Below are 27296 nucleotides of genomic sequence, written 5' to 3' on the forward strand. Positions count from 1 at the left end.
TACATCAAGTTAGTCTTCTTCCTGTTATCTGCCTCTGACATCCACTTCAACCCTTCTACAGCTATTGTCAAAACACCATTCTCCAACTTCATCATTCCACCTAACTGCTTTCCTTGCTTTTTCGGTACCACATAACGAGCTGATGTTTAGCCTCTCTAACCCCTATCAGTAATCAGTTATCATGCAAACAGCTCTTATGCTTCTTGAAAACCCCTCCACGAATCTCCATTTAACTCAACTACCTTGCACTACCTCCAAAAGGTATTTGGATATTGTTTCATTTTTTCAGAGAGACGTGTAATAACTAATAGCCACCACATCTCAGAGAGGAAAGTTTAAATCTCTTACTCAGACTGTTTTTACCATTTATGTAAGAATTACCACATGACTTGCAGGCAATCCAGAAAAAGCATACATGCTGAACCTCTGTCAGACAAGTAGGCAGTAGCAGCTGCTAAAGCCATCACTTGGCCATCTTGTAACCCAGCTAGATGCTCAAACCATTTTGTCCTTTACAAAGAAGCAACAGAAAGAGAAAGCCATTGCCTGTTATCCCTTGCTCAGTGGATAATAGGCACTCTCTCCTGAGTCCCTGATTTTACCCTTTCCTGTGAAGCCTTTGTTGTGAAGCCAAAGTCCAATCTAAATTTCTAATACAAGAAAATAATAATCCTAAACACAGTGAAATTTTAAGAAGATACGCTACTAACTTTAAAAGCCATCTGTTACAGAAAAAAACCTACAAATTACTTCCTCATTTATTATAGTGAATACTTAAAGTTGGGTTGGAATAAACTCAGGCTTTCATCATTTTGAAATTCAATTCAGAGGAAGCCTGGGTCTAGCAGCTCTAGAACAGGCTAGGCTTTGTCAGATACCTATGTTTTGGCATGATTTCATGTATGTGATTGTTTCTGGCAGTGTCAAGGTCATCAACTCATGTTTGCAAAGCAGAAGTATTCCCTGTTTTATTGGAGGACTCCATGTCACAGCCTTAGAATAGTGTCAGAGAAAGTTTTTCCTTTACAGTCTTATGCCTGTTATAGACAGGTGCAAAAACAGAAACCAGGTTACTTTTCCATTCCAAAATCACATATTTAGAATAAAAACGTGAACATCAATATAATAGAATCATAGAGTAAGTTTTAGTTGGAAGAAAAAAAGTAATTTAATCCAACCCCAGTTTAATTCAGAAGGCTCCAGGATGCAAATATAAAACTTAGCAGACAAGTCTGATATGTTACCACATCAAGATTTTCATAAGCACTTCAGAATATACCCATTAGTCTTTTCTGTTGAGTGCAGTGTTAGCCATAGGCTGATCTGACTTAATTACTGCCTGAGAAGGAACTGGCTTGTACAAAAACAAATTACAGTAAATCCTATTCTTTGGGAACAGACATAGAACATAACACTGCCATTTGTGGTTACAATATGGTTTAGTTTTTTCCTCCCTACACACATGGATATCTATTTGCTGTTAACATAACTGTACAATCATGCAGGCATTTCCACACACAAGTAATAGCAGACATTCTCCCGCACTTCAGTATCTTGGTTACTCAACATTGTACAACATACAAGCACACACACTAAAGAGTCAGGAAATGAAAAAGTCAATTAAATTGTCATAATTACCATCGGTACTGTTCTAAAGCTAACTTTTAAATCACATGACTTTTTATCACCATGTATTTTTGCCTATAATTACTCTACTTACAATTATCTACCTTAAGTCAAGACTGCTGATTTATGCAGAGAAAGGTCTCCCTCATGTGGAAATCTGCCTACCAACTGTAAAATAAAAACTGTGTTTTTTTCTTAATAAAGGTTCCATTGCTTAGATTTGCAGATTCATTTCGGGAAAGTATCACTTAGTATATTTTTTACAATGTTTTCATTCTTCAGAGCTATCATTACAATGTGAAAGAAAAAGCCATGTTAATAAGAATCACAAGAATTTTAAGCATGCATAAAAAGACAGCAACATACTGAAAGCAAGAGAATGTAAGGGAAATCAATCAAGGCAATATTCAAAGGTTTTGGAATAATCTTGCATCCATCAGTTTTCTCAGCTTTCTCTTCTGGCCATACTAAATACTGTTCAAGATGTTCTCACATGTGATATCCATGTATTGTCTTTATATGGCCCAGCAAAACTGTGGTCTAAAAATTTTAACTGACTATAAGAATTATATTTGACTTAATTATGTGGTCTGGACAGACTAGAGTTAATCTGTTTTGGCTACAGATAGTTACAATTCCTCACATCTAACCAGTGCAGTTAAAAGATAAATCCATTCAGATTTTCCATTTCAGAAACTATTTAAGCTAATTTATAACTCTCCAGTTTCAATGCTTTAGTAGAAAACAAAATGCAAAAAGTAAAGTTTCTCACTTCGAGAAATGCTCACAAATTGTGAGAACAATCCCAATTTCAGGCTTTTTCCCCTAGAAAAAATGGACAGCTTTGACCCAAAGTATATCGGTTTTCTTTTGCTGAAGTCTTTTGAGTTGACCAGGCACATTTTCTTATCTCACTGTTGAGCAAAAAACTATAGACCCTTACCATGTTTACAACTGTGAATTAATGTCTAAAATGTATTGGCTAGTAAATAAAATTTAGAAGCTGTTCATATACATGCTGTGATAGTAAAACCACAGTAAGATATGGTACCTAAGACAAGAAAAGTGCACTTGGATTAACAGCTTTATTTGGATGGTGTAGAGTTGGCTTGTAAGACTAATTTTTCCTGATTTTGCAGAAAAACTGCAGAGTAATTCCTTGATTACTTTCACACTCTCACAGCTGAAATAATTGAATCTAATGCACTTTTTTTGTAGCATCTCTTGCATGCCACACTGCAAAGGAACAGGAAAGCTTTGAACTGGCTTTTATCATTCCTGTCAGGTATATCTTCCTTCTTCCTTATTTGCATCTCAAAATACTTAAGAAATTAAGTGAAGCCATTAAAACTGCTCAAGTGCAGTATTTCAATGCTAGTGTTGATATAATTTGGAAAACAAAGACCTGATTTGGGTCATTAACAGAAAGAGTAGTGGAATACCTGCAAAAGTCACCAAGTTTGGCTGATTTTTTCCTTTTTAGTTATACTTTGTAAGTAAATAAATGGTACAAAAATTTAACATGCATCTGAATTAGGTCTAAAAGTACCACACAAAACCTCTGCTGTAAAGGTATCTGAGGCAGGTTCTCAGTCTTGAAATTTGTCAGGCAGCCGGACTGAATTCAAACAGTGACAAAATCAAACACACTTCCTATCCAACAGACACTGGTGAACCATCAATACAATAGAGAATAGAGAATAAGAATGAATCTGTTTCCTTTATTGCTGGTTGTATTCCTTTTATCCCCTTCAGTTTTAAAATTAATCCACAAGATGTAAATCAAGTGCATCTTTTAAAAGAAAAACATGGCAGTAAGTCCTCATATTGATTAGTAATAATTAGTATTACTTCATAAAAATTTTTTAAAATTAGCATCTAATCTCCTTAGCTTCTGCACATCTCAGAATTTTTTCCCCCAAAGTTGAATTTTGTAATTCTATGAAATTTTGTTTTAAAAGTCACATTTTTATTTATACAATTTAAAAAATCATCAAAAAATGACCCAGTTTCCCTGGAGTGATACATTGCTAAAATGTGAAATACACTGACATTTCCAGAGGATTCCATACTTATATGCCTTTACAAAAGAATCATAACTTCACTGAACATGTAATCCCTTACTCAATAGGAAAGCCCTCTGGCTTGGTTTACGCTCCAAGAAATTTTGTAGCATATCCATTCCATCCAAAGATCCTCCAGGTTTCAAAATGAGGTTTCTGTATTTCATCCCAGCCTGACAGAAGATAAAGCAGAATGTTAGTACTTCTTATCTTGCTCACTGCCCCTATTTCTGTATTTGTTACATATTTAAGAATTCATTCATGATGAAACAGCTTTCCTCCTTCCAGTTTTTCCTAGTACCAAATTAGGATATACCAGGATATATCACAAGTATAATTTAGATCTGGGAAGAACTCAGTAGAGCAGAAATTTGACCAGTTCTAAAGAAATTATGTGTCTTCTGGTTTTACACTGTATTTGAAGCTATAATCACAACTTGTCTGAAGACATTCTATAAAGCATAACAAACACACAACCTCCTCAAAATCTTCAGTGAAGGATTACCCCTGTGACTGACAGGCAGGAAGAGGGAACCCAACTTTCTTTCTCTAACTGATGATTTCTCTTTCTTGAATCTCTGTTTGGATAATGGAGATGATACTTCAGAGATAAGACAGGTGGAATGAGATAAGACATTGTGAAATGGCATGGCACTTACACCTATATAATATACACAGTTGTACATATCATACATACAAACATATCTAACACACCTATGACACTATTTTACAGAAAATGAGGCTTAACTCAGATTTTAATTTCAGGAAGAAACATTTTTGCTTCAGGAAAAAATGGATTCCTTTCAAAAAATAAATGAAGCTTCTGAGAAAACAAGTAATGAGGAATTTCTTAACAAAAAGTTGTATCTTAAGGAATGTATATATCTCGAGAATTCTGGACTTGAGACATGACTACAAATGAGAAAATGTTATTTTGCATGCGCACATCCCAAATGCTTCTGATACTGAAGAAGACAATGTTTTTCCTTTTAATCTGTGTATATGCACACACTTCTCCTGCAACTCAACAAGAACACATTGCTTCTTCATGACTTGTTGGGGGTTAGGATTTTTCCTTTAGTTTCTTCTTCTCATGTAATTTTGTCCCATATGTTGCTAGGAAACAAAAACTACCGATACTTAAGAAAACAAAAGATGTAGCTGAGGAGGTTTGCTACCAATTAAGATAGAATTAATTGTTTGTGAAATAATTTTAATACAGTCAATCTGTGAAATTAGGTTGTATAACTTTTGCTCAAACCAGGTGGAGAGGTTTAATTCAAAATGGAAGTAAGCCAACTTTCTATAAGGTCTAGTCAGAATACATTAACCATTTTCCTTTTCTGCTGTTCAGAAGACTAGTCTAAATCTAGATATAATGGAGTAGGAGTAACTACAAAAAGCATACTGGTACCTAGGATTTGTTTATTAAAAAATGTTTGTCTCATCTTGTAGGATGCTATCATACTTATTTGGGTTAAAAGATAACTAATTTGAAAAGATAGCTTTGAAGAGGGAGAGAAAAATATCCACAGCTATCCCTGAAGTTATATCAGCATTCACAGAAAGTGTTTGTGAGCACATATGCCAGAGACTGAGTGACACACATAAATAATCATCTTTCTGCCTCAGTTCTTAGTCTGGCAGAACAAAAGAGGCTTAGGCTTCACAATAAAAGAGGCACAAGCTGTCTTTCAGCTCTTCCACAAAAATATTCAGTTTTAGCATAATTAAATTATTCTCAAAGCCTCCCATACACAGGGAAAGAAAACAAAAATTCTCAGCAAAAAATCAGAATAAAAGACATTCCTCAGAAGAAGTAAAGGTAACACAGCCATTTTGCCAAACTATATCTTAGGATTTTGACTATACAGTCACTTAAATCAGACTTTTGAGAGCAGAGAGTAAAACTGATGGAACAAAAGGGTGATGGCACTGGAGGGATATGGGCATGCCAGAAAAAAAACTGACACAAAGTTCCACAAGTTTGGCACCAGCATCCTTAGCTGTCCGTCCCAAATGCTAGCAGTTATAAAAGCCAGCAAGTCTGACCCCTCCTGAAATACCATTTTTAAGATCAATATGAACAACATTCCATCAAAAGTTATTTTATTTACTCATTTAACTTGACATTTCTTCTCTACTGCTCTTATTTATGAGTGATGATATTCCCAATAAATAAGTAGTTATGTTTATTCTCAGATGTACCTGTCATGAATCCCTATCCCTTCAAGGTCAATCTTAACCTTCAAACCCTATGTCACTTCTCTCAAACTGTGAAGTTGACTGCTTTTCTTCATAAAACCACTTTTGGACTTTGTTGGCTTAACCACTGCCTCAGTTTCACAGTCCTACCCCATCCCAAATCTCTTTCAACTCTCCTTTTTGTCCAGATCAAAATGCAATCTTGTTTACTGCCTCCATCCTCTAGAGAGATGGACAGTTCTATAGGTTCTAGTTACTGTGACAAGTACAGGAAGGAAAGAAGGCAAATTCCAGGAGAGGAAAATGACAGCCATGCATTTTCTATTCTTTTCTTTATTTCTCTCTTGTGCACTTCTATCAAAAGGAAGAACTTGTGCTGGCAGCTGAATCAAGAACACAGTTAAGAAGATGAGGAAACCCAAAAGGTCTTTCCCATGACAGAACTCCTCTATATCATCTGCAGCACCTCAACTCAAGTCTAGTACTATAATCTGAAAAAAAAATCGCTAGAACTGGCAGGACTACTAACCACATCACTAATTATCCTTTTTCTCTGCTGGAGGCAGAAGAGACTACTCTAGGGAAAAAAAGACCCAGTAAATCTAGACCCTCTTAATGATTTGGACTTCACAATGGACCTTGTGTTGTGACACAGAAACCACAAAATAAATTCCTTTTTCTAAATAGTAACTACATAAAAAAGCCATATTGTTGAGGTACACTGAATGTAAGGGAAATGTAAAAGAAATGTAAAAGAAATGTAAAAGAAACAGAGCACCACTATCATACAGGTATCACAGCATATGAACATGCATCTGCTCTTGTAATGGAGGAATGTTTTTTCATTCAGATGGAGGCATTAGACAAGGCAAGCCAGCATCTCAAAAGTACTATAGTATTAAATATATGGTGATGTAAGAACTACATTAAAATTCAAGTGCTCTTGGAAATTTTAAAATGGTTTTCTTAAAGTTATTTTTACACCTTTTTTGTTGTCGATCTGAACTTGACAGGTACTTGAGACATTATACTTAGGGATCATGATGGCAATAAATGTGGTTTCAGAGACAAAGTGCAACAGAAAAGTTTATCAAAAAGTATTCACCATTTACCTTTGGATTCATTATTCCTTCTTGCTTAAAGCAGCTATAAAAGATATCCATGGAAAACACCTCGCTCCACAGGTAACCATAGTACTGACCATCATAACCACCTGCCAAATGTCCAAAAGTAGCTGGCATGTTTGTTCCTTGAAAAGTAGATTAACATCAAGTTATTGAAATCAAATTCAGTTATTTCTTTGATGCATCCAGTACTTCAACAATAAATTAATAAGGAATTCACATCAACTACTTTGAAACCTTTAGCATAAAGGGTCTGAGTATGCCTCAAATTATTGAATATAGTCTATTAAAAACAAAGGAAATTCAATTTCCCATTTTAGCCTATTTGTACATCCAACACAGATGTGACAGAACATCTAAAGTGGAATTCAGATCATGTCACTCTAAACTGTATCCTGTAAAAGGCTAAGTTTCATATTTGCCTTCAGAACCTTCCTTCAGAAGTGATCATTAAGACCACCCAAATTTTAAAAATAATTATTGCAGCTTCATAAAGTAGATTATCCCATCAACAGCCCTGTTTTTTGTATGCCAAGCATTATTGGGAAAGAAAGGCATGTTAAATTGAACCATTTGGGCATGCTGTTAAAAGCTTCATACTGACATACCTGGGGTGGCAGGAATTCCTAGAATCTCCATAGAGTATTTAGCATATTCATCTGCTGGGTCAACAGACAGCTTTGTATGCAGTGCCTGGTCAACTTTGCTCAAAACAATCTGACGGAGGGTTAGAAGGCCTAATTGGGCAAAAATATTTAATTAACCAGTATCAAAATAGCTGGAGTTTCATTCGCATCTTTCCTTCAAAGATCTCAACATGCACAGTAAATTATTAGAATTTTGAAGTTATATCATGTACATCTGAATTACTCCACTTACAAAGAGTTGAAAAGCATAGTTTTTATAAAGGAATTATCACACTAAGCCTCCTCTTCTTGAATATTACTCATAGATCGAAACTAAAATAAAGCAGATATTTTAAAAGCAAATTTTAATTTAAGCTTTTTTGAAGAAGCTACAAGATATGAACCTTTACTCAGACAAAATGCTTATGCAGCATGTGCAAGCTGCAAGGACAAAGATTCCTTGTTCAGGAAAAGCAGTACAAAATAAACAGGAGTAGATTAAGGATGAATTGGGAGTGATAGAATAGTAATGACATGGTAGGTAATGACATGAGATTACAGTCTTAGTTTGGAGATATGTGTTAGGTCTACAATAATGCTGTCTGCGACATGTTATGTCTGTTCAATAAATTTGCAAGTAACTTCCATATCTGTTAAGTGTGCATGCAAATCAAATGTAGACAATATGTGTAGGTATATGGTGTCTTCCACAGTGCCTGTTCTAGAGTACATTTAAGACTAAAAAAACCACAAAAACCACACCAGACTACAACAGACTACCATCCTCCAGCTACCACCCACACCATCAATTTTAAATGAAAAACGTTTACAGGTAAAAATGTACATGGATAGGAAAGGTAGGTGGCCTGAAAAATTAGAGCTCTACTGTTCCTGCAAAGAGTTCTATCCATCACCACAGCCTTTTTTAGTGGGGTACCCACACAAATAAACCCAGAAGGACAGAGGTAAGTGTACACACAGAAGAAATTTAATAGGCTTCTTATGTTTGTCAGCTTTTCTAATTACATACGTTTATATGTATACTGTGGGGAGAAAAGGCAGCGAGATACCTGTATTAGCAAGTCTAGAGGCAGCAAGTTTCTCCAGGAGAGTGTCTCCAACATGGGTTGCATCTTTATAATGTCTTGACATCTGTTGTAGTGGTTCTTTTTCCCACACCCAGTTCTCAAACATTTGTGAAGGTACCTCTACAAAGTCTGTTTCCACATTAGTTCCACTAAACCTTGCAAAGTCAGTCTGGGGAAAAAAAAGTCATTGAATTAAATTAAAACAGAAGCCAAGATTTTTAGCAGAATATAATATTTCAGATGCCAAAATTTCAGTATAAATCACAGGAAAAGGAATAATTTGAACAGACCAATAATAGTAATACTTTTAAAATTAAATTTCTCTGCCATTTCCCTGGGCAGGCCATTTCAAAGATTTACAACTCTTTCAGAGAAAAAAAAATACTAATATCCAATCTAAATCTCCCCAGGTGCAACTTGAGCCATTTCCTTGTCCTGTCATTGACTGCCTGGGAGAAGGAGCTGGCCCCCATCTGGCTACAACCTCTTTTCAGGCAGTTGTAAAGAGCAATAAGGTCCCCCTGAGCATCCTTTTCTCCAGGCTAAACTGAACTGGAGAAAAGCTCCCTCAGCTGCTTCTCATTGGACTTGTGCTCCAGACACTTCCCCAGCCTTGTTGCCTTTTTCCAGACACGCTCCAGCAGCTCAATGTCCTTCCTGATCTGAGGGCCCAGAACCTGGCACAGGATTTGAGGTGTGGCCTCACCAGTGCCCAGCACAGGGGGACAATCCCTGCCCTGGTCCTGCTGCCACACCATTGCTGATCCAGGCCAGGATGCCATTGGCCTTCTTGGCCACCTGGGCACACCTGGCTCATGTCCAGCCACTGTCACCAGCACCCCCAGGTCCTTTCCAGCCACTCTGCCCCAGCCTGTGGAGCTGCCTGGGGCTGTTGTGACCCAAGGGCAGGACCCAGCACTGGGCCTTGTAGAACCTCACACCATTGGCCTCAGCCCATGATCCAGCCTGCCCAGATCCTCTGCAGAGCCTTCCTACCATCACTCCATCCTTGTCTTGTAATAAGTCTACCTCCTCTTGCCAGCCCAATTTTAATTCTTTTCCTTCTCATCAACATACTAACAAAACATTTTAGGTGCTAAAAGAAAAAGAGTTTTCTGTTGTCCTCTCTAAGAGCTGTTGTTATTCTTATACCCCATCCTCTGCTGGGAAATAGATCCTTACAGAAATACAGGCTTTTGAAATTTCTTGCAGGATTACAAAAGAAAGCATGTATAGTACACGACATAACCTTGAACTGACATCTGTGTCACATACATATGTCTTCCTCTCATGTCTTCAGAAGTACAATGCAAAAGGAGTAAAACTTTCCTCTACTCTTGTAGGCTGCTCAAATCCATAGTTGTAGACTGGCCCTTCTTACTGTCTTTGCTGAATAGCAGCTCTGAAGAAAAGCTAGGAAGCACCAGCTTCAGGGGAGAAATGGTGATAGAAGTGGCTAGAGCAAAAAGCAAGTGGCCTTCAGATATCTTCCTTTATCCATACCCAAGGGAACTACACTAACAAAAAACATCAAGATATTTGGTACAAGTTACTTCAAGAGCGCTCCCTGAACAACACCAACAAATTGCCACCGTGCCCTGATCTCACTCTCCAACACTGTATCTCACTTTTCCAGTATATTACATAATCAGACCTTCACTAGCAGCTCACAAATTCCTCCCAGCCTCATCTTTGCATAGCATTTAACTGCAAGGTCTTAACATGCCTAAACAAATCCTCATATGAAACAAGACACTGCTTTGTACACATGAATTCCAGGGAATATATGGATGCTCTTATGTGGGACTAGCAAGTTTGCATGCAAATAGCTACTTACAAATAGCTACAATACAGGAGAAGTGAGCATAGTAACTTGGTACACAGAAAACACCAGAGTAGTGCAAGAGACAACTGGAAAACAGGCAATTCCAGAGCAAATGAAGTACATAGGCATTGGAATTGTTGACTTCAGCCGCCCTGAATGGACTCCAGAACACTGAGGCACACCCTCACTGGCTGTCAAAATGTTGCAGTCAGTTTTGTACCATTTTACACCAATGCCAAATGTGTTACACTTATAAACACCTATATTGCCTAGGTTTTATGCCTCAGTTTTTGATACCAGAAACACTTATCACAGGGTGAAGATGATAAAATAATAATTATATTTTTACCTTTAAGATGATTCAAAAATATCTAAGCAATTATTAACTCTGGATTTAATATATAAGTTTTTGTGATAATGTTGTTTCTTTATTCTGCAGTCCCAGTCTCTAGGATCATTGTCAAGAATTAAAACCTCATGTAGGTAATTTTTCCTTGATGTTATTATTTTGTATTTGTTTATACTTAAGATGAAGGAAGTGCTACACAAAATCTGGATTTGTAATTAATGATGTGAATTTTTTGGTGTGTGAATACTAACACTCATCTCTTCCTGAAATATAAAATTTTCATTAGGCTAATAATAAATTTATCATCCGGCATTATCAATTTTACATGTAAGTAAAAATGAAAACAGAAATTTAACAACTTTATCAGTACCTTGATGGAAAACCTGAAACTACCTTCAGTTCTTTCTGGTCACTGCAATAAACCTAACTTGTCAGATATGAAAAAATATAATAGCTTAGGCAAGATCTGTTTTATGCTTGTGATGTCAAGAGTAATAGGTCTCAACAGTACTAAAAGCCAAAATGCTTCAGGTCATCTAGCTTTGGAAATTATTTTCATTCCTAGGTATAGCAGCATTATTTTATTTCTAATACCTGGTTTCTAATACCATACCTTTACAAAACTAGAAGCAATAAACAGCTGTCTGAACAAAGCCATGACTGAGTATCTTCTTCACATTACTTGTACCTGGGATGAGTGAATAGACTCCTGCAAGATGCAAATGCAAATGTACATGTTCCTACAAAAATGTTTTTCATAAAATGGTGTATTTATTGCTTCAGTCTTAAATAAATACTAAAACTAAAACCAACCTAATGCTTCAAAAAAATAACTAGAACTCTGCATATGTGCTTTACAAAACTTAGAAACCAACAAAACAGAACTATACCTTGCTTTGAGACAGTGGAGAAAGAAATAAATCTTACATTGGAGTGGAAACATCACTAACCTGTGCACATATCTGATGCATTACGTGACCAAATTCATGGAAGTAAGTCTTTACTTCATCATGTCGCAGCAATGATGGACGATCCGATGCTGGCTTTGTGAAATTGGTTACCAGAGCAGCTACAGACATCAATCTGCTGCCATCAGAGAGAAGACAGCCGGGTTGTAGACCAAAGCAGGCTGCATGCCCATACTTTCCCTCTCTGTGTAAGAAAATACATCAGATACTATCTTCAAACCACAAGCCTGCTCACCAGAATGGTGAAGCCTATTCAAGAACAGGGACAATCAGTGTCTGTACACAAGGTTTTACACAAAAAATGTACATCTTTCCATGACTTCTAAGACTCAATAAGTTAGGAGCACAAGGGGAAAAAAAAGCCCCTTCTACTCTCATACTGAAATCAGAACATTTCAAGATTCCCAGCAGCACTTAAAAGAATCTCTTTTTCACTGAGAAGCTGAATGTATATATACTTCAGAAGCCAGTTGTGTTTTAAACTGCTACTGCAACAGGAAGAACTAGGTTCTGTTCACTGATGCAATTTTTTTTTATTACAGGAGACAAAAGAATACAGTAAACTGCATTTTCACTGTGATGCAAGAGTTTAAAGAAAAATTACTTTGAAAATTTTGCCCTAAACTATTCAGTTAAATACTCAGATTAAGTCAGAGGAGTATACTGACACACACCCTCAGTGCATTATATACATAATATATATACATATATATATTATAAATGCATGAGATACATAAAGGTGGAAGCAGGTAAACAGGTGAAAGAGATAGCTATGTTACCATAAAAATAAAAAATTATGTACTACTATATATATTGCATACCCTAATTTTCTTAGGCCAGAAAACCTTAGATCAACTTATATTAAAAAAGAATGCCAGAAAATTTATAAAAGGATAAATACTAATCTAAAAAATCCTATACCAAAGCAAACAAAAAACCAGCTACAAATAGCCAAAGAATACTAGCCCAGAATAAATCCTGTCAAACCAGTCTAGTCTCCTAATCTTTGACAAAACACAGATGATACTGTAAATAGCCACAAAGACAGCTGGAGAGCATCAGGGATCAACATGGAAGTAAATATGAATGTGTGCTCAACATGAATCTATTCTTGATAATGATCTATTTGATTAATCAATCTGGACAACAGGGTAGAAAATACACTAAGTGTAAAGAGGAACTGGGAGAAACTAGGAACTCTTAGCAGACGGAATATAACTGATCTGGGCAGGCTGCACTAATACTTCAAAAGAAATAAAAACTAAGACTCAGTAGTAAGCTAGGAAGGAGAAAAGTTCATAGATGAAAAAAATTACGGACAACTGACTAGAGGGGAGTACTACCAAAAATATGAAGTAGCAATGCTTCATAAAAGTGAATATAAGCAAGAAATATGGAAGTACTTAAAAAGTGTAAAAAAACCTGAGTACAGTCAAGAGGACAACTTAATGAACACAGTATTAATCTTGTCAGTGGAACATATATTTACTTCCAAATGTATTTAATTTTAATTAAACAAGCAGCAACCCATTAAGAAAAATTCTGTTTTAAACATGTAAGCAAAAAAGTAAGTCATTACCTGGGGTAAAGATCCAAATAGAACTGACCTAGCATTTCTCCTGTTGATTTATCCTTTACTGTATAAAGAGTAACACTGTCGTGCCAAACATGAGCACTTTCTATTTGCTCAAATTCAAGTCCCAACAACGTCTGGTAAATATTCAGTAAGCCTTCTGTAACGGCCTCAATTGGGAAGTACTCCTTCAGTTTTTCTTGATCTATGGTGTACTTCAGCTCTTCAGTTTTGCTCATATAATAATGAAGATCCCATGCATTGATTCTTCCATCATAGTCAAAGTTTCTTTCTTTACATTCCTTCTTCTTCAGATCTAGAATGAATTGTCTTTCTTCCTCAACCAAAGGCTTTAGCTTTTTACTCAAATCATCTGAAAGAAAGATTGGCTTGGAGTCAACTTCCATGTTCCTTATCTATTTCTATAAAATAAATATAAAAATAAAAATTCTATAAAATGGGTGTTTCCCATTCATTCACCACCAACAAGCAACATCTGTTTTCTTAGGTCCCAAGAAGTCTTAATTGCAGGCATACTATAAATGATACAGTAGATTCCATGTAGGCCAAAGACTGGTGTGAAGGGTTTAGGTAAATTTAGACTTTTGCCAAGCCATCATAAATGTAAAGTAACACTAGATACTTATGCTTAAATCCTTTGATTTTATGTCATATAATCCCAGTATTCCTCATACATTTCTTAGCAACAGCCAAAGACTACAACTATTGTTAGTTACTGGAAGGAAGTGCAACACAAAATTCAATACTTCTAGTTAAAGCCCTATAAAAAGTCCAAGAGACCCAAGAATTCTTGCCTATAGGATGGCTGGCTTCTACACTAGCAAAGCTTCTGGATATTCAAGTCTAAGATTCAAATTATTTCCAATATACTTTCCTTGGAAGCAGACATATTGAATATAAAATATTTAAGCTTGCTGACACTTCCATACAGTACATTCTGTACTTATTCTCTTGTAATTATTTCTGGTTTATCAGAAACTTTTTTCATTAAGAATTCACAGTGATGTTCATTGTTGATATGTACAGTATAAAATTAGGGAATTGCTACTCATGTTTCTAGGAAGACTGTAACACACTAAATGCATTTGTATGCTTGAAATACTGTTTGCAACTTGTACTGTGCTAAATTCAGAATGTCATAAGAGAGAATACTCTTCTTCCCAGACGTAAGATCAGCTTATGAACATTTGGTTTAAAACATGATTATATACAAACAAAATAGATAAAAACACATTGTCATGCTTGTAGCTGAAGATACATTGAAATAACTAAATAAAAAGTGACAATTAATTTGATGCATATTCTCCCTCTGTGAGAATGATCATGAAGCATGATATGCTAACTTATTTGTGTCAGCTTCAAAATTACAATAATATAACAAAGAAAGTCAAAAATACTTCAAGTACATTTAAAAACCCTAACATTTAATAATAAATTAAACCTAAGTATTTAATTGCCAAGTATACTGAAAATTGGTATTGCCAAATATGGATCTGATCCCATGAAGGAACATTTCAGGAGAAATGCAACAGAATTACGGGTTTAGAAAGAGGAGCACTTGAACATCTTTATTGAAGCATAAACAAAAACACCTCACCACTTGCAAATACACCTTATTTTTGTACTGATTTATTTGTGGGGGCTTACTTATATAACACATCCATATACACTCCTAATTGGTGTTAGGACACAGTAATAAAGGAAGACATACTATTCAGTGGAGCTATCAGGAAGCAGAGACTAACTCTACATCCAAGAGTCCACTGATATCAACAGGGTGACTTCAAACTCATTCATAAACTGCTATGTTTAAAATGTTCAAGATATCTCTGTTTTCAGATCAAATTCCATTACAGGGCTTTTAAATTCCAGACTTAATCCATCACTCCAAAAATAATTTTTTAATTCAGCTCATGGAAGTTGCATCATCTCATACAGTAAGATTTTGCCATACTTAATGTAGCTGTACCAGAAAAAGACACCAAAACTACAGATTAAAAAAAAATCGGGAACAAAAAGCTGCAATTCTGATGCAGCCTCTTGAACTGATAAACTTGCTTAAGCTGCACATGTTACTCTGGTTCTAAATTAGGGTAACTGCATTTTGGGTCAGAGAAAGGTTTAATCACTTGCTTATACTGACTGTCACAAAACAGTTATTCTCAGAATTTGCCTTGTGCTTCCCAATTTGGAACAACTTCATTTATGATCTAAAATATATATATGCCAGAACAGAGGCAACAGAATTCCTTTTCTGACTAAATGTCATGGGTGCTGTGACCCAGTTATGTATTTAAATTCATCTTGGCAGAGGGAACATGTTACTACATTAAATATACAAGTATTGCTTATAAATGTGAACAAACCTAAGAAGGTTGTTACGTTATCTGTGCTCTTGGCAGTGTTTACCTCCAGGACAAAGCTGGCATGTGTGTTATAACCAAGAAGCTCTGCTACTTTTGCCCTTAGTGGAAGCAACTGCTGCAGAATTTTTGTGTTTTCCTAAAAGAGAAAGTAGGCAAATTTGTAAAATGAAACCAGAAAACACATATTAACAAAACAATTATCTCAATAATATCTGTAATCCTATGTAATAGAAAATATTTCAAATAAACACTTTTAGATTAAAATCTAACCTAAGTTTAGCTAGATTCTTGGAATGCTTCTTCTCAGAGTTTGCAGGTAGCTGGTTTTCTAGTCGCCCTTATTCATTACACTCCTTATTGTAACAACTTATCTTTTTTAGTTAATCAAAATATACACCATTTTCTTTCAGGTTGTGAAGAGCTTAATTCCTTTATCAATCATTTACAAGTGAAAGACAATAAGGAAATTTCTGGCAGCACAAGCTTAATTGCTTGCTAGTGATGAAGACAGATTGCTTATTACTATGCAACATTCAAAGCTGGTTTGCAAAATTTTCCTCTTTTGCCACTCTAACAATAGCAGTCAGGGAAAGATCTGAAACAGACACCCCCAGAACCTGACCTAAATGTGTTGAGGAATCCTCAAGAACCGGAAAACATAACTGAGTAAACCTCTAGTTTTGGAAAAGTGTGATTTGTCAGAGGGAAAAAAAAACCCCAAACACTAGATTGAAAGACTGTCACGCAGTTTTGTCATTAAATTTCTTTATGTGTGTTGACCTGCAGTGTTCAGTTCCTGATGCCATTTTATCTTATCATGTTTTCATCACACTTCCAAGCATTTCAAGCACAAAATATCAACTCTGCTATTGCTCTCTAATGCATGGTTGGTACAATTGTCTGCATGACATATCCTCTATCTTGCAATGCTTTTTTTTATTTTGTACCTGTCTAGTTCTGCACATATGCAATCTGTTGGATTTAACATTTAATCATCTGTGTTTATAATTAAAACCTGTACTTAAATAACCACTCTCTATTCTGAAGAATCCCAAAGGGCAACAGAAGCCACAATCAGACATCCTTTTCTGTGAAGAAAGTGTCTGTAAGCATCTGCAGAACACTGTAGGGAAATTTCACAGGACATCAAAACCCCATGTCTATTAACAGAACCACTTGAACATTAAGATACATACAAATACGCACACAGAGGCAGATTGTCAACTTCTAAGGTCTCAGAAGTATATCAGAATAAATTGGAGGAAGGCATTGTTAAAGATCATGGTGATAAGTTTTGATTTCAAATTACTCTATAATGTGCAAAGCTCAAACCTAACATTTGAATGCCTAGCTCCTATTTCAACTCTGCCACTGCACTGTAGAACAACCAGTACACAACATACCTCTTTGCATCTAGAGTTAAAGGCAGATTCCATTTTTCTCCTGGTCTCTGAAATGCAGCACTTCTTCATTACAGGAAAATAGTGGGGATACTTTAAGGTAATTTTATATTTGTCTTTCTCAGTCTTCTCTAAACTGTTAATAAAGTCATCAGGAAGGCCATCTATAGAACACAATTTAATAAACAATTTTTACCAAAATTATCTACTGCCCCCTGTTTATGTCAGACTGTTGCACTTGTTTTGCTGCAATATACTTTGACATCAGAAATACCCCTCTTTTTACGATTTGCTAAAACTTTTTCAAATTCCACCAAACAAAACAAAAGTTGGAAACACCTGAGAGCATAACAGAAATACACATAAGACCACCAGATAAAAACTAAATAAGAGAAAAAAAATATCTGTTATTAGAGCACATTTTATTTGATGCCTTTGAGATAATGAATCCCCAAATTCTCTGTCACATGAAATCTCTAGCTTGGTTTAAATTACTGAATTAGTTAAACTTTATTGTAGGACTAAAAAAGCTTTTCCAATAATTACACAGGTGATTGCTTGATGATAATTGAGAAAAGGAACAGAGTAAAGTCATGCTAAAGGAAGTAGGACCAACATTCTAACTTGATTCAAGGCAAAAAACCTCAGGAAGCACAAATGTATGAAGATATCATGAACACCTGCAAAAGATAACTGAATTTATTCTGGAGAAGTACTAAAAAGGAAACAGAAAAGACTGGGAAAAAACAGTCAGAATTTCATTTGATCTAACCATCATTCAAAAAATCAGTTATTCCAATAAAACTGGAAGGTTGAAAAAACAGAAATAAGCAAGCATCATACTCACCAAGTTCTTCCTTAGAAAATACCAGAAATGTGTTTTCCTCATTCAGGTTTTTGTTAAAGTCTATACACAGCTCATTCAATTTTTTCTTCATTGTCTTTATTTCCTGTATTGGGTATAAACTGAACTTAGTGGAAAAACCAAGATCAAAGTTGGCAATTTTTATCCTCCACATGAATAACATTTCATTTTTTTCAGCTAGGCTCTCTAATAACCAACAGTAAATACCAGGACCAGCAAATAACACATTACAGGTGACATCATACTTCACACCCTGTCAGTCTTCCTTTTGTTTTCTTTCAGTCCTGAGCAATATTGTGACCAAGGGCTATCACTCCAACATTTTAAACTCAGGCTAGAGAGGACTGAAGAGATTTAACAGATTCACTAAATAGTTTCATGTGCTAACATTAAAATATTTTCTTTTATTTGAACAGCTAAATTACAATTTTGTGTGTAAAAATATCCACTGAGGTCAATGAGAATGAAAGGAGTAAAAAAGCATGCAACCCACTCAAAACCACTGTTTTGGATTTGTACATATATGGTACAACAGAAAGAAGAGTCTGCTCTCACAAGACAAGCTGTTCCAAAACCTATTGTGAAATCCTGACAGTCATAGTTCTTAAATCATAGCAAGTTTCTGCATGTTATTGCAAAGTTCAAATAAACTAATAGTTACCAGTAAGAGAACACACATCAAATAAAAAAATGAAATGTAATTAAACTGTTGTTCCCAAAGGAATTTCAAAATACCTTTAGAGGCATCAGTTATATGAAAATACACATTAAAAACTGTTTTCACTAGTAGAAGGATGTGGATGAAGATTGGTTATTTTCTACAAAGGGTTAAGGCTATTCAACAGTCAGAAATAAAAGTCATAGTATAGCCAGAAATATTATTCAGAATTTGAAGATAACTATGTTGGCATCTGTAGAATCCCACAAGATAAGAGCTAGTGTGTATGTCTGAAACACCAATAGCAGGGTGGCTGTGGCACCAAGGACTTTAGGTAACAGCAGCCAAGGACTGTTGGCAATAATATGCTGTGAGAAAGAACAAGATGTGACTGGACAAGGGGCCGTAAAGAGGTAGGACAGCACTTTTCTGGGACAAAGGTCTTTGATCTACCTCCTGGAGATAAGCACAGCTCAGTACAGCACAGAGAAATGAGGTGGAGAAGCAGGCACAGACTGTATAGGGGAAACAAGACCACCAAAGACCCCCAAAGCCCTCTGAGCCATTTCCACAGCAGTGTAAAGAACAGACTGTGCATGGCAACTAATTTACATAGAAAGTGCAAAATTTCTCCAGGGCAAGGAAAGCTTATCTATAAAACAGTACCCCCACATCCAGGCCCAGGCAGTGCCCCCAGGACTCTGGACGCCTAGGCAGCTTGATTGATGCCAGAGGCATGAATGGTGATCTCTCTTTCTCCCTTTCTTCTTTCTCTCTTCCCCTCTTCAATTAATTTATCTCTGTCTTTTCCCTTTCACTCCATCCCTTTTATCCAGAACCACTCCCATGTGCTTATATTAGGTCAAGGACTAATGTACCAATTTCTATACCAAGTATATAATTTACTAATAAAAGTTTCTAAGTTTTTGCAGACCCTCTGATTTTGTCATTCCTTTCAACCACAAGCACCTGTATGAATCTTGGGCGCTGCCTTCCCATTAAGGGTGGGATGCCACAGCACCACAGATACTGACAATTTTACTTCCTGATTGCCTGGCAATTGCTTTCTAAGACAGTTCTCCCTTAATGAAGAAAAATTCAGAGTAGGTTGTTTTCTCCTCTAAGCTACTTTGATTATTTTCAGGTGAAATGCTAAAATCTTTGACATATTTTACAACATCAATTAACTGAAACTAGTGAAGTTGTGTGTTTGCAACAGTTATACATAATTTTGAATAGAACTGCAGACTCAGTAGCAACATTTTTTGAGAGGTCTCTTCCCTAGGAATCTAATTTAGGCACTCTCTACAATCATAATATATAATACAACTTTTTCAGCTAGGCTTCTTTTAGTCTCCAGGCTACGAGGTGATGCAGACCACTTGTATCTACTGTGTACTGTGGATATCTGTTAGATTAGTTTAAAAACCTTCAAGTGATTGGAGTTTAAAGGATGGATCTGGAAGTAAGAACAGGTAAGATAAGAGCAGTAATTCAGCAGATCCAAAAGCATGAAGTTCAAATATATGCTTAGTACAGCTAGATAACCATAAATTTATCCCTTCAACAGTTTGTAACCTTTAATTTATAAAAAAATTGTCCATATTTACTTTCTGTACTTCTTTAGGAAGATGGAGTCCATTTCTTCTCCCCACTTGAACAGATTTCTCTAGATATCGCTTTGTTTCAGGCTTTACATTTTCAAGATCACAGGTCTGCTGAAATGACAGTGTAGAATAATTGAATTTATGATACATTTTAAGAATGTGATACATTTTAAGAACCATATCAAGCATTAAAAGGGTTTCAACAGAGTTGTTCTTGAGAACACTGTCCTATTAAAAAAGTGAACATCCTGGATTTTAATGTGAAGAACTCCCCCAAAACAGTTACCTTACACAACGATATTCTTATATTCATGTAGAATATTTTTAAAATAATATTCTTTTACCAAGTGTCTCAGCATATTTACATACTGTCATAATAGCAAGCTCTTTCCATTTACAGTACAGTGCACTTAAGCTTCTTCTGCAGAGATAGCTTTCTTTTACATAGTTGAAGAAAGTCGGTGCTATAACACCTGTACCCTAACAACTGTGCTATAACAACTGTACCCTAAAAGTCTGACGGATTGAAGAAAAGCCCCAAAAGATTAGAAGTGTCACTTTAGAATATCAGCTGGGAAAAAAATTGAGCATATTTGTCTTCTCCAGAACCAAGCTATCAGTGACAAAAATAAAACAGTATAACAGAAAATTCTGAGTTGGAAGGGACCCACAAGGACCATCATCATCCTGAATATACTACATACACAAAATCTGGAACTCTCCAGAACTTTTAGAATTGTCATGGCTCATGATTTTAAATACCATTTTGTACTTGTTTTGAAGAACGTTGCTAATTTATTCCAAGAAAAATCCTTCAGACAGAGTAAGAAACAAAGCCTACTTAGAATACCACAAACAAAACCTGAAGCAGCTCTTTACATCAGGCTCTCCTGAGGGCATGTGGGTGGAGAAGACTGGCAACATTCTTAAGCATGCCTCTACTAGTCAGCATGTGCACATGTTAGGAGTTACAAAATTTAAAATTAGAGTTTCACTACCAAATTCACCTTCATTCCATGTTTCAACCTGCAAAATTCAAGTTTTTCAAAAAACAAGATATGGACCATATTAAACAACATAATTTTATGCAGAAATTTCTCCCCCCCTTAATGTATGGGGGAAAGAAAGTGACTACATTATTTTATTATTTTCTTGAATTAAATGTAAAAACCTCAATAATTTTCTTCCATCAACAGCTCTTAAATTAAGCATAATTAGCATAATTTAGAAGGAGTACTATTGTTAACTTAGTCCCCATTAAGGGGAGCTAAAGCATTCTGCATGTCACTGTGGTCAGGCAGATCTACTCATCTCTTAGTATGATGCTTTATAAATAACATGACATTATGAGAACCCTCATTCTCCTCACCTCAATTTTATCTGGCCCCCTGAAGGACATGAAAAAGAATTAATTTATCTGAACTATTAAATTGCCAGTGAGGCCATGAAAAACCTGATTTAATCTGTTTACTGCTTTTTTGAATTGGTGAAATAATTTCAGCTGAAATCTGAATTCTGTTTGTGGAAGTTCTTTTCTCATGTGTTCCTGGAGCCTGACTTTTAAAGTGAGAGTTTCTAACAGGAGGAGGTGTTAGAAATTTAGCAAAAATTACCAATAACTTTATTATTTGGAAATAGGAATATTCGACCATCTGGCACTACTGGAAATTTCGTGTTTGTTTGAGAGCAAAATTCTTACTACTTTAACAGTTATTACATGTGGATATATACTCAGAAATTGCATCTCTGGCAAACTAATATTAAAACATGCTTGCATGCTGCAGTTAACAAAAATTTCTAAAAAATTTAAATGGAGACTTAAGCAAAAATTCTGTTATGAAGGTCAAAGACTGCTGCAAGGGAAAGTGAAATAAGAAAACACCAAATGAGAAAAAAAATTTAAGTGAGTAATAGTAGTGAATAACAGCAATCAGTTTTCACTACCTACTATCAGATAGTTCTGTAAATAAAAAACAGATAGATACATAGATATGTTAGATTTGTCCTCAATGTATCTGTGCATTCTATAGTGGAGGGTAGGGAAAATCACAGTAGATAATACATACAAATTAGGCAATTTAATTACTAGCAACAGAGCAGGGGAAGAAGAAAAAAAATCATCATAAAATACAGAGGGGAAAAAAATCAACACAAGGCATTATCTGCCAACACACAACAGAACATACTCAGAATGGGGTTATTATATACTTCCACAAATATGTAACAAGAATACAAAGCTAGAGGAGAACACTTGAAAATTTTCCTGGAAAACACAGCAAAATACAACGGTAATGGAAGGCAATTTAGTATGGTTCTAATTCCCAGTCAAGTCTGCAAAAACCACATATGGTGACTCAAAGAAATAGGGCTCCAGTATCTTATGAGCATTACAAGAATATTAAAAATCAGTGGAGTTGAGAGGAAAAAATTATATATAAAACAGAGAAAAACATATTTTTTTGTTATCACATTAGATAGCTTCCTTGCATTATCCGTATATTGCACTTTTAAGAAAATTATTACTAAATGTCATCAGACATATTGGAACAAAATCAAATATTCTTTCTGATATAACCAATAATATAACCAAATGTTCTTTCTGTGAGCTACAAAATAAACAGCATAAGCGAAGAATGAGATACCTATAAGTACTCAATTAAAAGTGAAGCTAAACAGAAACACAAAAAAGATTGAAACTGTTTCAACACTAAACACATCTTTTAACATAGTTTTATTTTGAGGCTGATGAAATAGATGAAGAAGACAATACAATGTAATTGTCTGTAGCTGAGGTAATTTCAGAGGTCAATCCCATTTATATGTTCTCATTAACCTACATAACTTAATACAACTTTTATATTTAAAATTCTCAACTTTTTCAATAAAGCAGAATTTTGGACACAAATTCAAAAGTAGTATAAGATAATGTAAATGCTGTATTGCCTCTTTTCTTCCCTCTTGGAACAAGCTCAGCGAGTAGAATACAAAAAACAAATTCCTGCTAGGTTTCCCTCTTTTAGTTTAGATTCTGTGTATCAGTTCTTTGGAAGACTGACAAAAGTCAAAGCTATTGCAATGGAGAGAGAAGGATTTATAGATCTATATATGAGAGGCAAAGAGTAGGAACAGCACGATACACTGTTTTCTGAAGTATAGCAGTGTCCCACTGGAAAGATTTGAGTGGTACAGACACAGAGGAAACAAAGTTATTTTGAAAAGCATTGTGTACACCAAATAATTTTAGATAAATTTAGATACATGTCACTTATGCAGACACACTATTATTTACCTGTAAATAAACAATCTTCTGAAACACGTCTTCTCTCATGCTCATCTCCACATCAAAATTTGACAGTTTTTTGTCAGCTTCTGTACTTGCTAAGCGTATCTCCTTGTCAGGGGAGACGTGCTGGGGGAAATCCAACATGCTTCTTTCCACTGTTTAAATAAGAGGCAATGAACACAGAAGCATAGACATGCTTTAAGGATAGGGAGTTTTCCCTCTTCTGTCATTTATAACAGACCTAAGAAAAAAGTATCCAAAGCAACCTGATACATATAGCAAATAAAGTGATTACATGTACTATAAAGTTGAACAGGTGAAAGGACAAAAAAATACACCATTGTAACAAATAAATATTTTACAGAAGATTTCTAAACCCCAAGCCTAATTATCTCACAATCTTCAACAAAATCAGCTGAATGGTATGTAAATACATTAAGAATGCTTCATCTTCCAAAAGTCATGTAAGTGAAGACTGACGTTTCATAGCTGGCACAGATGCATCCATGTTAGCATTTCAAGTGAGAAGCTCTGAATCTTTCAAACATGCCCATCTGTCCTGAAGTTATTTTTACATTGTTATGAGCACAGTGTCAAATCCCCATGTACTGCACTCTTCTGTATTTAAGGAGAAACAACATGGCAAACAGGGAAGATGCTGTCTGTGCATTCTGAACTTCTAGAGATTGGAAGCTGAGTAATACTATTTTTTTTTAGAATATACTTTTGAGATTAAGTAAATCTTTGCTATTAAAGGAATACTACATCTTATCATGGCATTGAATAGAAATCCTCAAATATAAATGAATTTGCTTAATTGAAAATCAAATTACAATGTCTCTACCATCTACCTTTCCAAAAGTGTATTTTAGAGTAACAACATACTAGGCTGATTTAAAGCTTTGTAATTTTATGTGACGTGCAGTCATTTTATCAAGCTCTGAGCCATTCAGAAATGCAACCATGGGCATGTGATTATTCTTGAAGTCCATTGGAAACTTGCTCCTTCACCTCCTGCCCTTATGCAAAGATATTTCAAAATTATAAACTGAGTTTTGGCAACTTCCAAGTGTAATTTAAGGTCTATTGTCGTCTGTCTCTTTGGATAATGAGTTGTAGTTACTGGGGTAGGTCTTTATGTGATAGGGACACACAGGCCTTAAATTCCAAGCTTCTTATGGAAGTCTTCCTGTGGTAATAAACCCCTCTCATAAGCCATGGGCTGTTTCATAGCAGGTCATGATAATTTCACATACAGCTTTGAAGATTAGCTGTAGATTAATTTGAAGATTAAATGTGACCCACTACTGCAATAGTACATAGTAAAAAATGTACATCTTCCATCAAGTCTTGGTGGCTGTGCTGAAAAGCTGATCATCAATGTTTTCTGAGTCAAACACTGATTTTCCTTCTGTAAGTCTTTGTGGAGAAAAGATTTACAATAATTATACCAAACTGGTATATTGGTACAACTAAAACTGAAGCTGGCAACAGGCTTTTTGAATTAAGATTACTGTCTTTCTGAGTATTCCAGAATAAATTCCAGCCAATTCACTGAATGCGCAATTTAAAGTAATGTGAAATCCAGAGTAATATTACAGTACAATCATTTGAGATGCCAGCTATGCTTTTTTGCTAGTCAAAGATTTTGCTCCAAGCCAAGGTGGCTGTTTCTAGCACCTCTGTGACTACTGTAGATTTTCTCAGAGTATTAAAAGAATTTGACATCTATTACACTCACTGTTTTATAAATAATGCAGCCACCATCTGAAAGGTTTTTCTCAGCAAAGACACCCAATACGCAGTTTGTATTTTACCTATCTCCTCTGGCAATTATTGACAAATTAACTGAATTACTTGTGTTTGACCATTAAACCCCACTCACATATTGGTATGGTTTGATAATTCATTCAGAACAATTTAGATGTGACTGCATGACCAATCTTTCCCTGGATTCTTCAAGACATCACAGGCCACAATTTAAATGTAAGAACCAGTAAAGAAGTCTTCTTCCAACAGCACATTCAAAATTTCCTCATCATCACATTTTCTCCCTTAGCAGTTTATCAACATTTCCATTACCCCATTCAACTTGCTTGTGTCAGGTTCCGCAGTGGCTGAAAAAACACCGTTTACCACGTGTAATGCACTATGCATCCCACATACACTGCAGCCTACTCTGCTGCAGTGCCCCTGGCAGCTGCACACGGTTGGAAATGTAACTGTGTGGAGCTTCACATGCAAAACCAGAACAGGTGACTAATGCAGGCCTCTGGGAGGTCCTGAAAGATTATGGACCCTTGGGAGGCCTCTACACATTGCACACATTTCCTTATGTGCAGATGGAATGCCTTATGCAAAGAAATACAGAAAACACACACTAACCTGCATATTCCACTTCTATAGCTGCCAAAGCCCGTATGGTATTTTCGTGTGTTACTTCTCCAATTTCAAGCATCCCGATGCTGTCATATACATGTTTTGTCCTCCTGATAAGTTCTTCTGTTCTTGTTCTAATTTCTTCCGGTGACAGGTCCCATCTCAAAAGGTTTTGTCCTGATGCTATGTATGAAGAAGCCTTGGGCTGGCTAGTAATTTCTGCTCCTAATGTCATTCTCAACACAAGCCGAGGCCCAATGGACCTGAAAGTATGAAAATTATCTTTAATTAGCAAGATTCCAGTTCAAGAGACAGTTTATAGTAAACATTAAAAAAAACAGCATCAGAATATTTTTAGAAGTAGGAACAAAGTCCTTTTCAGAGCTGTTATCTTTATCAATTAAGTCTAATTTTTAAATAAATCTGTCTTCTACCTTTTTCATTTAGAGTAGGATTAAGTGCAAACAGGGACAAAAAATTTGGTATTGACAAAACCATATAAATTAAATTATGACTCAACCGTCTAAGGAAAACAGCACTGCAGTTACTGGAACTATACAGAAATAAGAGTACTAACATTTTTGAAGTAAGAAATAAAACCCACATAGTAATTTGTAGATAACAAAGAACAAGAACTGCAAAATTGCACAAAATAAGACATAAACATCACTTGATTGTATTCATAATAGCAAATAATTTTATATTTATACAGGATGTCTGCCACATAATCAGTATGGGAGGAAACCTTCTAGTTGTTGCTCATTTGCAAATTTATTCCTTCAGTTGTGCTGGATTTTAAATAGGCAGTTTCACTCTTTTACCAGAAGAGGTACATTCCTTTACTATGATATATGTATTAATAACTATCAGCTGTAGTTCTAATCAACTATATTTCAACTTCTTTAAAATTAAGCTTGCAATCAAGTAGTCAAACTTGCTGCAGTGTTTACTATCATAGGAGGATCCCTGGCTGTCAGAGACTTACTATTTGTCCTCTCATTTCAGACATATAATTAAAAAAAAATAAAAATCATATGTTATTCTGGTAATAATGATAACTTAAAATTTTCAACACTAACTAAAAAAATACAGAAATCTTGCTAATATAGGGATGTTTATTTCACATTGTTTTATATAAAGTAACCTTTTCTCTTAACACTAGCCATTGTACCTGTATTGATTTTACTGTAAAACCTGTCTGGTATGTACAAAAATGCAGAGAGGTTTGGGCATACAATGCTGGGAGCATGCATACAAGACAGACAATTTT

The 27296-nt window shown here is 35.5% G+C and overlaps 1 protein-coding gene across 3 annotated transcripts in view; it reads right to left on the reverse strand.

Annotated features, from left to right (window-relative positions):
* Window positions 1-1121: 1121 nt before the first annotated feature.
* The window catches only part of NLN (neurolysin), a 37033-nt gene continuing 10858 nt past the window's right edge, over window positions 1122-27296 (reverse strand). For 2 of the 3 annotated variants that reach the window (XM_021534387.3, XM_031507263.2), the window contains exons 2-13: window positions 26033-26289; window positions 23654-23802; window positions 20368-20475; window positions 18082-18184; window positions 17238-17398; window positions 15835-15970; window positions 13454-13820; window positions 11857-12058; window positions 8715-8901; window positions 7627-7755; window positions 7007-7143; window positions 1122-3862 (exon numbers count right to left, since the gene is read on the reverse strand). In XM_021534387.3, coding sequence (XP_021390062.1) covers window positions 3728-3862; window positions 7007-7143; window positions 7627-7755; window positions 8715-8901; window positions 11857-12058; window positions 13454-13820; window positions 15835-15970; window positions 17238-17398; window positions 18082-18184; window positions 20368-20475; window positions 23654-23802; window positions 26033-26289 — 2071 coding nt within the window. In that variant the 3' untranslated portion in view covers window positions 1122-3727. The remainder of the gene's footprint in view (window positions 3863-7006; window positions 7144-7626; window positions 7756-8714; window positions 8902-11856; window positions 12059-13453; window positions 13821-15834; window positions 15971-17237; window positions 17399-18081; window positions 18185-20367; window positions 20476-23653; window positions 23803-26032; window positions 26290-27296) is intronic. The other variant, XM_077790113.1, reaches the window with a different exon arrangement.

This window comes from Lonchura striata, chromosome Z, assembly GCF_046129695.1.
Source record: "Lonchura striata isolate bLonStr1 chromosome Z, bLonStr1.mat, whole genome shotgun sequence".
NCBI classification, from domain to species: domain Eukaryota; kingdom Metazoa; phylum Chordata; class Aves; order Passeriformes; family Estrildidae; genus Lonchura; species Lonchura striata.